At 35.7% G+C, this 15,553-nt stretch overlaps 1 protein-coding gene across 1 annotated transcript in view; it reads right to left on the bottom strand.

Moving 5' to 3' along the window:
* Window positions 1-15,553, bottom strand: part of PDE3B (phosphodiesterase 3B) — a 178,256-nt gene that overhangs the window by 47,422 nt on the left and 115,281 nt on the right. Inside the window, exons 3-5 of the mRNA XM_019948403.3 lie at window positions 13,841-14,089; window positions 10,892-11,034; window positions 4,541-4,647 (exon numbers count right to left, since the gene is read on the bottom strand). Coding sequence (XP_019803962.1) covers window positions 4,541-4,647; window positions 10,892-11,034; window positions 13,841-14,089 — 499 coding nt within the window. The remainder of the gene's footprint in view (window positions 1-4,540; window positions 4,648-10,891; window positions 11,035-13,840; window positions 14,090-15,553) is intronic.

Below are 15,553 nucleotides of genomic sequence, written 5' to 3'. Positions count from 1 at the left end.
TCAGCTTCTCAAATTTCTACAAAGAAGCCAGCTCAGATTTTGATAAGGATTTGTACTAAATTTAGAACAATTTAAGGAGTATTGCCATCTTAACAATATTAAGTCTTCTGGTCCACGAACATGGGATATTTTCCATATGGGTCTTCCTGCGACTTCCCTGGTTGGTCCAGTGGTTAAGACTCTGCGTGCCAACGCAGGGGGCATGGGTTTGATCCCTGGTCGGGGAACTAAGATCTCACATGCCACGCAGCGTAGTCAAAAATTTAAAAAAAAAAAAAAATCTGGGTCTTCTTTAATTTCAACATTTTATAGTTTTCAGTGTACAAGTCTTGCACTATTTTGTTAAATTTATTCCCAAGTATTTTTTAATAAATGTATTTATTTTATTTTTGGCTGCGTTGGGTCTTCGTTGCTGTGTGTGGGTTTTCTCTAGCTGTGGCGAGTGGGGGGCTACTCTTCATTGGGGCGGACGGGCTTCTCACTGCGGTGGCTTCTGTTGCAGAGCACGGGCTCTAGGCTCGTGGACTTCAGTAGTTGCAGCACACAGGCTCAGTAGTTGTGGCTCACAGGCTCTAGAGCACAGGCTCAGTAGTTGTGGCACACGGGCTCAGTTGCTCTGCGACATGTGGGATCTTCCTGGACCAGGGATTGAACCCGTGTCCCCTGCAATGGCAGGCAGATTCTTAACCACTGTGCCACCAGGGAAGTCCTGAAATTATTTTCTTAATTTCAGTTTTGCATTGTTCATTGCTAGTATATAGAAATACAATTGATTATCAATTATAGATCTTGTATTCTGCCACACTGATGAACTTGTTTATTGGTTGTAATAGGTTTAATGAATTTCTTAGGATTTATAAATGTACGATTATGTTGTCGAAAATAGTTTTACATCTTCCTTTTATTCATTTTTACCTAAACTTCCCTGAGTAGAACCTCCAACCCAGTATTGAGTAGAAGTGGTAATTATTTTATAATTATTTAAATTATTTTATAATTTTTATAATTTCTAATTCTTTATATTCTTTCTGTGGTGAGACACTGTTGTCATACTGTCCTTACTTTAGATATGGTTTCCTCAAGTTCTTTAAACATATTTATGGTAGCAGATTTAAAGTCATTACTAAATCCCAAATCCAAGCCTCCTCAGGGAAATTTTGTTGGCTGTTTTTTTGTTTGTTTGTTTGTTTTTGTTTTTGTTTTTTTTTTGCGGTTCGCGGGCCTCTCACTGTTGTGGCCTCTCCCGTTGCGGAGCACAGGCTCCGGACGCGCAGGCTCAGCGGCCATGGCTCACGGGCCCAGCCGCTCCGCGGCATGTGGGATCTTCCTGGACCGGGGCACAAACCCGTGTCCCCTGCATCGGCAGGCGGACTCTCAACCACTGCGCCACCACGGAAGCCCTGTTGGCTGTTTTTCATTGTCTACATGGCGAAAAATTTCTTGTTTCTTTGCATGCTTCATGGTTTTTTTGTTGAAAACTGGACATTTTAGATAATATGTTGTAACAATTCTAATATCAGATCTCTCCCACCCTCAAGGTTTATGCTGCTGGTTTTTTGTTTGTTCGTTTTTTGTTTCTGATTATTCATTGAGTGATTTCCTGGACTCATTATGTAGATTTTGTTTTCTCTGAGGTGTGTAGCCACTGAGTTCTCTGCTGCCTTTTTTCCCTTTTCTCCTTGATTTACGCTTGCTTTCTTAGAAGCCATTCTTGGGTCAGTGTAATTTAGATGAGACAGAAGATTACTTTAAATGTCTTGCCTCTATGTCATCTGTAGATGAGAGTCTGTTTGAAAAGATACAACTTCAAACTTCCAGGCAGTTTACAAGACAGCCTTAGCTTTTACTTCCTGCTTGTGCAGGACCTCAAGGTCAGCTACAGATGGAGTGACCAGGGCCTTCACCTTTCCCAGATCTTTCCTGGGCATGTGCACAGCCCTAATAAACATGTGCTCAGCCTAGTATATGTGGTGGGATAAGTGTCCAAATTCTTTTCTTGGATATCCAGTTGTTCTGGCCCCTTTTGTTAAAAAACAAAAAACAAAAAACTATCCTCTTCTGTTGCCAGAGCTTTCCACTTCCCCAGGGTCATCTAGTGTCCAGGATTTCCTTTTAAATTCCCAATCAGCTCTTGTTCGCCCCAGTTGAAATCACAGCCTTAGGCACTCACAATGTTGCCTGGCATAGGGTATAGGGGTTTTTTGTTTGTGTTTTTGGAGAGCTGAGCTCTGAGTTAAATGAAATATCCACAGCACCCTGGGAGTAGAAGTGTTTGCCAGGGGGCTTGAACAAAACGTTTACTGTACTATCAGCTTGTTGCTTTTAATGCAGTTTCTAAAGAGGTAAGACTCTAATGGCTGCAAAGCTAGTGGCTTTTAGCTGTAGTATCACTGAGCTGGGCAGACAGAGGGTTTGGGAAGTGCCCCCAATTAAGCTGTTGCAGAACCCCACTGTCTCACCAAGGTTCAGTAGGTAGTTTCTCTTGTATAGATGACTTCTAGTTCTCTGGCTTTCGTTAACTTCCAGAATTCTGAAATGATTGAGTTTAGTTTTTTGCCCCTATTTTTGTTGTTTTAGCAGAAGAACAAGTTTACTGAGATCCTCTCTCTGCCATTCCGGAAGCTGATCGCTATATATGATTTTAATCCTTTGAAACTTGTTGAGACTTGTTTTATAGCTCAGCAAATGGTCTATTTTGATCAATCTTGTGTGTGTCCTTGGAAAAAATATGTATCTTGTAATGTCTGAGCGTGGTGTTTTATAGTCGATTAGGTCAAGTCAGTTAAGTCATGTTGTCCTAATCTTCCATTTATCTATGACTAATATTTTGGTTTGCTTATTCTACTAGATAATGAGAGTGATGAGTTAAAATCTCCAAAATGAATACAGATGTGTCTTTCTCTCCCTTTAGTTCTGTCAATTTTTGGTTTGTGTATTTTATTTTAATTAATTTTTGGTTTGTGTATTTTAATTAATTAATTTTTGGTTTTGTGTTTTATACCCATGAGATCAGACCTGTGTCCTTATATTTAGTGTGCCTTTTGTAAAGAGCATGTACTTGAGTCTTGTGTTAATTGTCTGACAGTCTGTATCTATTAACTGGAGTGTATTTTCAACTTTTTTGTGGAAAACTGCACATTTCAGATAATATACTCCAGCAACTCTGGTCAGATCCCTGGCACCCCCAGCTCCCCACCAGCCACCCACGCTAGGTGTATATTTAATATAGTTTGCTTAATCCTCCATCTTGCTATTTCTTTTTTAGTTATTCTTTATGTTTCTGTTTCTTATTTCCTCTTTTCTTGTATTATTTTAGATTATTCAAGGTTTTTTTTTTTTTTAAATCATGCCATTTTACCTCCTATATTAGCTTCTTACTTATACTTTTTCTTTTATTCTTTTAATTATCACCCTGGATATTACAATGTGCATCTTTGAAGTATTAGTTTCTTTTAAATTAGAACTTTTTTAGTACTTTTCAATCACTGCCAGTACACTGTAAGTTTAAGTCCAATTTACCCCTTTCCCACCCTTTGTGCCACTGTTACCATATACTTGACTTCTTTATACACTATGCAGGCCACAAGGGAGTCACTGTTTTTAATGATCAGTATTCTCTTATGTACCCACACATTTAGGCTTACCAGTGCTTTTCATTCATTCCTGCAGATCCATGCTTCAATCTGGATCATTTTCCTCCTACCTAAGGAACTTCCTTTGCTGAATCTTAGCAGTGCAAGTTTACTAGCAATAAATTCTACCAGCTTTTGTTTGTATGAAAATAATGTTATTTCACCTTAAGTTTTAAAGGATATTTTCACTGGATAAAGAATTCCAGGTTGGCAAGTTTTGTTTTGCAATACTTTAAATATGCCAATCTATTGTCTTTGGTGACTGTAGTTAATAATACTGTATTGCATAATAATACTGTATTTCATATTTGAAAGTTGCTAAGAGAATAGATCTTAAAAGTTCTCATCACAAGAAAAAAAAATTTGTAACTATGTGTGGTGACAGATGTTGACTTATGGTGATCATTTCACAACATATACAAATATCAAATCATTTTGCTATATACCTAAAACTAATATAATGTTATGTCAGTTCACCCCCCCCATAGATAGATAATTGGATAAAAATTCTATTAGAATGACTTATTATAGGATATAGGATATAGTCAGGGTTTTTTCCTACTCTCATATTAAGATTTTTTTTTTCTCCTTCCACAATTATCATGCTACAAAAGAATGCTCTTTCTGGGGTTTTCCCTTGTTCTCTGTCTACAACTACCCAGGTTAAATAGTTCTATATTTTATCCCTGAATTACTAGTGCCTAACGAAGTGCCTGATACATAGTACTTGTTCAAAAATTAATAAATGAATGAGCAAACTCTTAATAGCCAACCCAAACTGCTTAGTTATGTTAACTTATAACACATGAAATGGTATTCAAAATTAGCTATAAATAGGTAATGACAAGGTTTGCACTACCACATACTTTGAGGCCTCCCATATTTAAGTCACAAAAATGGTTTCTTACCAGCTCTTCTTAGACCTATATGGTGGGTTAACGATACAGAAGATGACCTTTGCTTCGGGATTGTCAGTGGATTTGAACTAAAAGGTCCATTTAGATAGCATCCTTGACTAAAAGGGAAAGATAATAGGTTAAGATTTTTAAAAACATGAGAAATTCCTTTTTTCCTTATGGTCTTCAATTCAATTAGCAAATATCTGCTTATACATTTAGTTTAGACATCTATCTAGTGCCTAAGGAGTAAAGCAGGAGCCAGCAAACTTTTACTGTAAAGAACCACGTAGTAAACACTTTGAGCTTTGCAGGCCATAAGGTCTCTGCAATTACTCAACTCTGCCAACTGCAGTATAAAAACAGCCATAAACAATAATAAACAAATGAGTATTGTTTCAATATAATTTTATTGACAAAAACCGGTATGGGCCACATTAGGTCCACAGGCTATAATTTGCTGAACCCTGGCTTCAAGCAGGTTATAAATATCACCTGGAGGGCTTCTTACTACACAGATTTCTAGTCCCATCCCAAGGATTTCCGATTCAAAAGGTCTGTGAAGAAGGTCTCCCCTTCTTCACAGATATTGATTACCCACTGACGCAATCATATCCTGGAACTGAAATGTTTATTACAGGTTTTAGGGTTCTTATGAAGAAATTACATATAGGTGAGCAGTCACAGTATACCAACTGATACATAAAAGGCATTTTAAGATTATATATTTTAAAGCTTTTGGCCCAGTGCCATACATATAGCACTTCCTTTCTTAGTCACTAGCCTGTTTTCTTCTGTTAGTCAATTCCTGATTGGGCACTTTGCTACAGGATCAAGGACAAATCTAGGTTCTCTATTTTCCACTCAATATTTTGTTAGTATAGGCTGAGTTCTCAAGATTTTCCCTAACTCCTTCATCTTTTTTGTACTTCCACACCCCCTTACTCAAGGAAAATCTATTTTTCAGCATCAGATATATCTGATGCTATCTTTGTATGTGTTTTCCACCTGTAAAATTAGAGATTTAGAATAAAGGACTTCTAAGAGAACATCTAGCCTTTAGATTCTATAACATTTTTTGCTCAATAGTAATAATAGTTTGTTGGCAATGTTACAAAAAGAGGCAATATGTAAATAATACCACTCAATAAACTCATCTCCCTACCAATGCTCAAACATTCTTTGTATTTGAATATTCATTGCCTACATACAGAGTGGGAAAGATGGGGAAAGAAGAGTGACAATACCACCCAGGGCAATATTCAAATAGAACAATCTGTGTACTCTACCAACATCTACTTCCTGATTAATATTCAAAACAAAGACAGGGTTTTCTCCTTCAGAGAAGAGACCTGAAGCACTGCTCCATAGTCTTCTACCTTAATCCAGGGGGCCTAATCATTGAAACAGCTGTTTAGAATTGAGAGGTCAAATGACAGGTTTTCAGCTCAGTTCCAGAATCATTAATTCCCTGCCTATAACCAGATAAATATATACCGCAATGAGATTACATAAAAAATACTGAAGAGTGTATAACTGATTCACTTTGCTATAAAGCAGAAACTAACACACCATTGTAAAGCAATTATACTCCAATAAAGATGTTAAAAAAAAATACTGAAGAAAGCAGAGGGCAAGATAGGCTAGGAGTCCCAGTGATTATTAATAGTTGGTAGGAAGGTGATTAAAGTCAGACTTCGGAATCGGTCTTCAAATCCAAGTGCACAAGCCTTACAAGAGATGTCAAATGTTATGGTCACAGAGTTAAGTCATATGTTAAGAGTTGATTTCTAAGACAATCAATGCAAATTACCTTGACAAGTTTTGTATCACCTCATTTATTATTTTTTTTTAGGTAGCTGTAAAACTTTCTGGCTCCAACATCCAGATTTGCAGAGCCATTATCTTAAAAACTGAGTGGGATGACACCATTAGCCCTCTTGAATCTCTGCAGTTCAAATAGGTTCCAGGCATTGGTATAAATCTCTAATAAATTATGAGACACATAATTGAGAAGCTGGTTCCCAAGTACATTATTTAGAAGACATACTATTGCCAGGCAACAAGTTATTAGATTTAATTACAGAGCACTTACGGCTATGAACGATGAATCAGAATAGGTTAAAGGCAAGCCTCTTTAGTGTAGGGGTACCTATAGTTGATGGCCCTCAGAGTTTTGGTATGCAATTTGCCTACATTTCCCAGGGAAAGTCTGTTCAAAGGAAATGAGCTGTGAGTTCTGAATACATTGTTTGTCCACAGGGAGGGTCTGGGTCCCAGCAGGCATTCCATGCATAGCAGTTTAGCCATTCTTTTAACCCTAGGTACTAACACTGTACTTGGGTAATTCAATTGTCAGCTAACCCAGAAAAGCATTCTTCAACTCTTCCTGGAATTTCCTGACCAGTAAAACTTCATCCTAGGTCTGAAACTTAAGCAGAAGGCAGTATCAACTGTCATATGGACACCATACCCCTGCAGGATACTTGTTAAGCAGCTGTTTATCTTCAAAGACCCATTTTAATGTAATCCCAAACTCTTTACAGTAGTCAAGCAGGTCTCAGAAGGGTTGTAATGACTAATGCAAGGTAGAAAAGGAAAATTGCCATAAAAGAGCAAAGAAAAGGTGTTAAAGAGATTCAGAGGCGAAACAGTTTACCTTTCCTTGGAGAACAAGGGAGGGGGATGTCAGTGTGTTATTCTTAAACTGTGACATCTGAGCTCAATCTTTAAAGACATACAGAAATAGGGGTCAGAGGGTCTCTTCTAGGTAGAGGGAATAACTAAAAAGGGGCACAACTGTGCACAAACAGAAGGAATATCAAACAGTTAAGCTTGACTGGATTTTCAGATAAATAAAGGTGATACCGGAGAGATATTTTGGTGTTATAAAGTAATGGCCTTCTTAATTAATTAAAATCTCAAGTCCTCTAAGAGATGAACAGTGGTAAACTCTTTTTTTTTAAATTAATTTATTTATTTTTGGCTGCATTGGGTCTTCGTTGCTGCATGCAGGCTCTCTCTAGGGGCCACTCTTCATTGCGGTGCATGGGCTTCTCATTGCAGTGGCTTCTCTTGTTGCAAAGCACGGGCTCTAGGCGCGTGGGCTTCAGTAGTTGTGGCATGCGGGCTCAGTAGTTGTGGCATGCAGGCCCTAGAGTGCAGGCTCAGTAGTTGTGGTGCACGGGCTTAGTTGCTCCACGGCATGTGGGATGTTCCCAGACCAGGGCTCAAACCCGTGTCCCCTGCATCGGCAGGTGGATTCTCAACCACTGCGCCACCAGGGAAGCCTCAGCAGTGGTAAACTCTTAAGAGTAGGTAATACAGTGGCTGTTCAAGTAGGACTAATTCTTCTTCCTTGTGGTCTTCCTCCTTTGGAGTCCTCTCATCATACCTAACATAAGGTTTATAATACTTCACTTTTTTTCTCCAGGCAAAGCATAAAGAAAACCAAACTTAAGTCCTATATTACGCTTTACACAAATGAGGCAGCTGAAAAATATAATTCAGCTTAATTTTCCAAGGGACTGAAACTAAAAACAAAATTATGAGAAAACTTCAAGGAAGAGTCTAACACAAGTTACATGCCTGTTACTTTCACCTAGAGAGCTTTCCAAATCATTTTTCTACTCTTATTCTTTGCAAGACTGCTCATCTCTGTTTGCTTAATTTTTCCAAGTAAGGGTGCAACTTTGTCATGAGGGAGTAACAGAATTTTAAATCTCAGGCTAGGAATTTGGGCAGTATTCTATGGGTGTTGATAAATGTCCAAAAACTTAATGATTAGTAAAAACTGTATAATGAAAGTTTTGTTTACGGAAGATTTCTGGTGGAAGGGTAGAAGATCGATTGGGTAGTGAAGGATATTAGAAATGGAAGGATAATTCAATAGCCCACGTAAGGAATAATGAAAGCATGAAATAGTGTAGGCAAAGTGATAAAGGAAAAAAAGGAATAGAGAGGAAAAGAGGTTTAGAGATAGACTTGACAACTGTTATCTATAGAGTAAGGTAACAGGATGTATAGATAACACCAAGTTTTCTAGGTAAATCAATTTTGTAAGCAACCACAAAACTAGAGGACTGCAGCACTGTGCCAGGAAATGAGGACAGAATAATAGTAACAGAGGGAAAAGCAGCTGGAGGGATGAGAAATTTGGTTTCAGACATAGTTTCAGGGAGCAAGAGGTTCAATATTTAAATCATGCTGAAATCATAGGGTGATTTAAAAATCATAGTCAGAGAAGCTATGATCAGAATCCAGAGCTACATTCGTATCAAAACTAGGAAATGTGATCTCCATTCTGGAGTACTCTAATAAATTCAAAATGAATGCCTCATGATTACAGAGTTACAAGCCTATTTGTTTTGTGCTACTAAAGCGTAAATGTTCCCAAACCAAATGTCACCATACATTAATGATCTATAGCTATGATGTCTAATATGCCTGCCATTTATATCTATATGATAGTTGCATATGGCTCTTTGTATTTTAATTAATTAAAATCAAATCAAATTTAAATTAAGTTCCTTAGTCATACTGGACACATTTCAAGCTCTCAATAGCCACACGTAGCTAGGGACTACCAAATTGCATGTACAGCTATAAAAAATTCCAGTCATCACAGAAATTTCTATTGGACGGCACTGATCTAGAGACTTGAATTTCAAAAGGAAGAGTGGTTGTAAATGCTTCATATATTCCCCTTTACCCTACGTTCAAAGTATACTTAGAAATTTATTACTGAGAAGCTCCAGCTTCTGCACACTAGAAAGATTACTTCTAGCCTCATCTCTTTAAAGTAGATGTTTCCTAATATGGCCAATTACTGTATTCTTCAAAGTTCTAAATCTTTTATGAGGCATATGATTTTGTTTTAATGAGTGTTAACTAAATATATGGAATCTGCCTATACTTACCTTTAACTCTGAGATATGTTCGTATAAAGATTAGTTTTCCTTGGACCATGTTTCTATTTTATTATCAATCGTGTGAGGCAGAAGTATAAAAATAACCTTAACTCAGTGCATCAAACGTTTCTTTTATCTTAAATGCATTGCTGTTACATCAATGTGATGGAAAGATGAAAAAACAGAATCATTTTCATCATTCTTTCTTAAACTCAAAAGTATTCTCAAGATATTTCCCAGGGTTAAGAAATACCTGTCATATTTTCAGTTCCTAACGTCATTTACTTCGTCATATCCTGCTTCCGTTAACAAAACAACAACAACGACAGCAACAAAAACCATTATCCTGTTTAGGCTCTGGGCTAGCTTTGGACCAAAGCTCATTTTCCTGTGATGTTCTCTTCATACTTGAATCCATTCCTATTTTATAAATCATTTCACTCAATTTTTCTTTCATAAAAATGGAGTTCATCTACTTGAATGTACTGTATAAGATTCAAATTAATAAGCCACACAAGCATCTGGAAAATTACAATGATCTGATCATATTTCATATATAAAATGTTCATATAAAGTTTAACAGATAAATAGCTCTGGTCCAACACTGCCACCTACTGTTTCAAATGTGTAACTACACAGGTCAAGTTAAAGTATCAACACAACACATGCTCAGTCCTAACAAAGTGGTTTAACAGGAAATTTACACTGGTTCCAATTTTATCAACATGGTTAGATAATTGACTAAATAGAAGCTTATAACTCACACAAGATATCAATATCTTTCCTGGCCTTTAAAAGGCAAAGTGTTGAATCCTTTGTTATCAGAGTAAGTGGATATATATACATTCAGAAGATCTCAGCTCCTGCAATCTCCCAGCCTCACTCACTTGGTTGCAGTTACTGACACCTCTCCTTTGTAGGATTAGCACTGTTTAGTTCCAAGTAAATACTCAACAGAATATACAATATATTAGTAGTTTTAGTTCCCCAGCAGGAACAGGGCTTAAAAGTGTCCTGTTACCTTACATCTCACGTCTGAGGTAACATCTGCGGTGAACCTTGGGGATGCTCCTCCTTTCACAAGTCAGAAACTGTTGACCAACCTCTGAATACTACGCAGGGGCCTGGTGACTGCCCCTAATATGGCCACCTCTACCGTGGCTTTCCCAGTATTGCATCCTAAATTGATCCTTGTTTCCTTAAACTGCCTCCCTGATTCATGTTCTTAAGGCTGCGGCATGCTTTGTACCCAACTTACCTATTTGGGGGGAAAGGAGATTACCTTCTTTTTAAGAATCAGTTTCTCTATCAGGTCACGTTACAAACAAAGCCATCCTACACTAAAATACTTCCAGTGTTCCTTTATGCTTTTAGAACTATTTCAAACTTCATTCACAGAAAGAAAGTTGATGTATTAGATTCAGGTTTCTTGAAAAGGCTCTGGGGATTTTACCTTAAAACGCCAAATTCTTGGTGAGACCTTTTGCCATTATTGCGTTCCCACCTTGGAGAAGTCTGGTCAATAGGTGGCAGACCTGAGGTTCCCGAGCTCCTTCTCAGCTGTGGGGTTGATAAACTATTCCTACTGTTTAGCCCCTGTTGGATAATTTAACAATGATTAAAATCGTTATCCTTCAATATGCCGTAAAAGATGGTCCATGGAAATATCAAGTACAGTTGACCCTTGAACAACTCGGGGGTTAGGGGCACTGATCCTCTGTGTAGTCGAATAATCTGGGTGTCATAAATAACATACAAGTGGGCCTTCCCTATGCAGGCTTCCTCCATATCCGGATTCCGCATCTGCGGATCCAACCAACTGCAGATGGTGTAGAACTGTAGTATTTACTATTGAAAAAGATACGGGTCTGAGTGGACCCACACAGTTCAAACCCATGTCATTTAAGGATCAACCATACATTTTTAGCATGTATAGGAGAAACAAAATATTTTATTCTGAAGATCTGTTAATTTTACTCCAAACATAACATTCTATATTGTTCTTCTATTTATCTTCCTCCAACTAAAAAATGATTTCTGAACTCCCTATAGTTTAACCAAATTTTTTTTCTTTTGTACATTTATTCCTAGTTTTATGAGAAATATGCAACTGACAATTTTAAAAGTAGATATGAAAGATTTACCCTGAAAAAAGACTTCAGAGGGCAAGCTTAGGATCAGGAGTGATCCCTATTTCCTAATATATTTTCAGTACAATGCTAATGTACATAGATAGAGGTTAAACTGCAGAATTCTGAGCTACCTTTTGAATTAATGACTTAATTAAATTCAGAACACCTTTCACATTAAGAATATTTTACCCTAATTTTTGAAAATATTCTCGGTTAATCCAAATGTTAACCAGAATATTCCATTTTTGACCATTGTGAATAGGTGTTTTAGTGAAATTGACATTAAACAGTTTCTGCTTCTTATAAATTTCCCCTATCAGCAGACACAAAACCATCTCAAAGAGATAAATACCATTTATATTTAAGTTTTCCCAAGGATGTTGATTTTTTAAAGGTTCAATGTTAGTTATATTTACATTGAAAAAGTTGTTTATGTAACATCCTTTCTGACTATAATTTAGGTCCATACAATCTTTCTTAGTTCTTAATACACATATAAGACATTTACATTAAATTATCTGTTCTAACTCCCTTTTCCTTACTAATTATTTTTTCATAAATGCTCTTGCTCTTTTCTGAAGTAACATCAGGCTTTTTATATTCTTTTCCAAAGCAGAGATAAATTAGATAAGAAATTCAAATAAGAAATTTTAAAGAACACAAAGAAAAGAAATAAGGGTTACTTCCTGGTTCTTATATGACTTATTCCTATCAGTAAATTCTAGTACTCAAAATAAGCCTTATTACCTAGAATGTTCAGGAAATGAGGAATTAGGCATCCTATTTAATTAATATTGTTTAAATGTTTCTAAAATGTACAGTACACTTTTCTACATAGTAAACGTAATAACAAACATAATACTGATATCAATGTGATTTTTTTTTTTTTTTTTTTTTTTTGGCCTCGTCATGCGGCTTGTGGGATCTCAGTTCCCCGACCAGGGATTGAACCCACAGCAGTAAAAGCCCAAAATCCTAACCACAAGGCCACCAGGGAATTCCCTCAGCGTGATTTTTATCACTAAGATTTTTAAGAATTATTATTTTTTAAAATTACTATTCTAAACATCAGATGTCAATGGAAAATACAAAGGAAGAACAACATAGCAAATGAAAACTAACCAAGAATATATTAGTTATTTTATTGATGAATTTATTGCTATCCCTTTTTGTTGCTTGTGATTAACCTTTCTCATAGGTAGAGTGCTAAAAAAAAAAAAGCCATATAACTTAATTCCCATTGGGTTTTGTGTAATGCAGGTGCTACTCGATACACTTTAAAAATAAAAGCATCACATAACTACCTATGATCCAGATTTGTGAACAATAATTATCAAAAATTTGCCCTAATCGGGCTTGCTTAATTTTTAACACTTCTATACAATAATGCTGAGAATTAACAGAATTAACTGATGATCAAAGTCTCTCCAAAAACTATATTTAACTTTTTCTAAGCTCTAGATCACTATTACAATGAACAAAATTAACTGGCTTGAATTTCGTCTTCTCTCAGTTTCTTTAGCTAGTAGAATAAAGTAGTTAAAATAATCTCTAAAATATTTCTATTTTTAAAGTTTTATGATCTCTGCTACTGGTAAAGGTATTGATAGTCAAATAAAATAATTAAAAGCAACCTGAACAGACATAATGTATACCTATTTAGAACAGTATTTATTATTTTCTAAAGGAAATCCTATTTTGAATCAGTGATATTTAAAGAAAAATTAATCCCATATCTACTGATGGAAAAGTCAATGCCTATTGGGCTATAGTAATCTCCAATGGGTAGGCGGGAGGTAAGGAGACACAGTTCCAAAAAATGTGAAAATCAGTTTAAAATAATGCTGTGTAATTTCATAAAATGAATATTATAATGATCATTTTTCTTCGTTTAAAAACAATTTCTGGTTTCTAAAGAATAAAATAGAATAATGACACAATTTGAATACTAGTTTGCTGTACAGCCTGAAATTAAATTTGCCTGTTGTTCTCTACTTCTTAAAAACAATAACAATAATAAAAAAATAGTTGCTACCAATGAAGTTATAAGTGCTAATTACAGCAATATTATTTAGAATAAAAACTGAATACTTGCTTAGAATTATTTGAGATTATGACTACCTCTGAAGTCCCAAGCAACTCAATGTACTGGAAAAGAAGCTGGCCCTTTAAAAAGAAATTCTATTTTATGCAAAATTTAAAGGAGCAGTTTTAATTCAAAAACATTATTAAACGTGATAAACAGGGCTGGCTGATTACTGTATTTTGACCTTGTGAAGTTTTCTATCTCCTTTGTCGGCTGGGTCCTCTATTTCAGAGCAGTGATAAAATCCAGGAAATGGTGTGAGAGGATTAATCTTTGGCCTACAGGAGCCAGAGAAAGCACCCATCAAGCTACTGATACTCCGGAGGGAAGAAATGACTTGCGGGGGAAGGGTTGGGTCAACCAGAAGATCTGACACCATATTACGAGCCTCATTTAGCACCGAAAGATCAACTCCACTTCCACCTCCAGAATTCTAGAAAAGAAAAAAAAAAAAAAAAACCCATAAAATTATATGTGTTACACAGAAAATTTAACATTTAAGAAAAACTTAACTCTAACAATGACTAAGTACTTGAATCCTATTAAATATTAATTTTCATTTATTTGGACTTGGCATAAATGATATATCAAGTGGTACGATTCTAACTTTAAAATTTTTGATGTTGATATAACAGATATTGTGAACTTTAATTTTTTTTCTACATTTTTCATTAGTGTATCTCATATTTAACGGTATTCGTTAATGACTTCCTTATAACTAGTATGGAACCAGATTTGTGTTTCTTTCAGAATCTATAGTTTGGGCATTTTATTAATTTATTAATGATTCTCTTTCCTCTATGTCAAAATTTCTTTCAAACATATACAGCATTTCTTTTATTTACTCCTCACTTAAGAGGCAGTCTAGCATAGTGACAAGGCTTTGTTGCAAAGACATCTGAGTTGGAAATCTAGACTTTAGCCCTAACTGCATGACTTGGAGCAAGTTATTCAACATCTGAACTTTTCAGTTTCTTCACTGTAAAATGGGGATAACAACTACCTCATTAAGGGCTGATATGAGAATTAAATCTGATAAGCTATGTAAAGCACATAAAGCAATGCATGGTACATATATTTAAAATGCAATAAATAAAACTATTATTATCCATATTATAGAAAATGATGAGATAAAAAGGAGAAAAAATGGTGTCAGAGTTCAAAGGAGATAGTGATAACACTGAACTGAATAGTTAATATGGAAGGAATAACAGGACGCTGGACCCTTAAAAATGGATAGGAAATACATTTTTTAAAATTTAAAATTAATATTTCATTGATGAATATATATGATATGATTTTTACTTTTTGAAAATATATATTATGTTCAACTCAATTACCCACAGAAATAAGTACACTGATAATCAGAACAGTGAATTAAATGTTACTTTTGTTTGTTTTATTGTGCCTTGAATTTACATTTGGGTGTGTTCGTAAGTATTCAAAGTATTTATTGAGTTCACTGTTTATTAATTACCCTCAACACATTTTGAAATTGAGAAATGTTATGAAAGTTAGACCAACAATTAGCTTAGTAATGTCTTTGCTCTTTGTGGAATTCTTTTCTTTTCCCTTGTGAAGTATTATTTTGTATTAGCTTTTATCTTAAAACGTTCTCCGTTATTGGGCCATAGCCCAGCTATTTCTAGTCTTTATAAGCAAACACCTCTCTCTATATGTCACTGTAGATATTAAGCATACTTCTGACAGATAGCTTCCCCTAACTTGAACTACTGAACCAAAGTAAATGAACCAAACCAAAATCACTATAAAACTACCCTTGCATATGTTGGTCAAACCTATACCTCCACAAATTGTGTATAACAGTATCTGTTTTCCCTCACCCAAATAAGAAATCTGTTGTCATTTGAGTTGGTGTTCCCTTATATGCAGTGTG

This window comes from Tursiops truncatus, chromosome 8, assembly GCF_011762595.2.
Source record: "Tursiops truncatus isolate mTurTru1 chromosome 8, mTurTru1.mat.Y, whole genome shotgun sequence".
NCBI lineage: Eukaryota > Metazoa > Chordata > Mammalia > Artiodactyla > Delphinidae > Tursiops > Tursiops truncatus.
The sequence above is the reverse complement of the archived record's forward strand: the minus strand, read 5'-3'. Positions and strand labels throughout refer to the sequence as shown.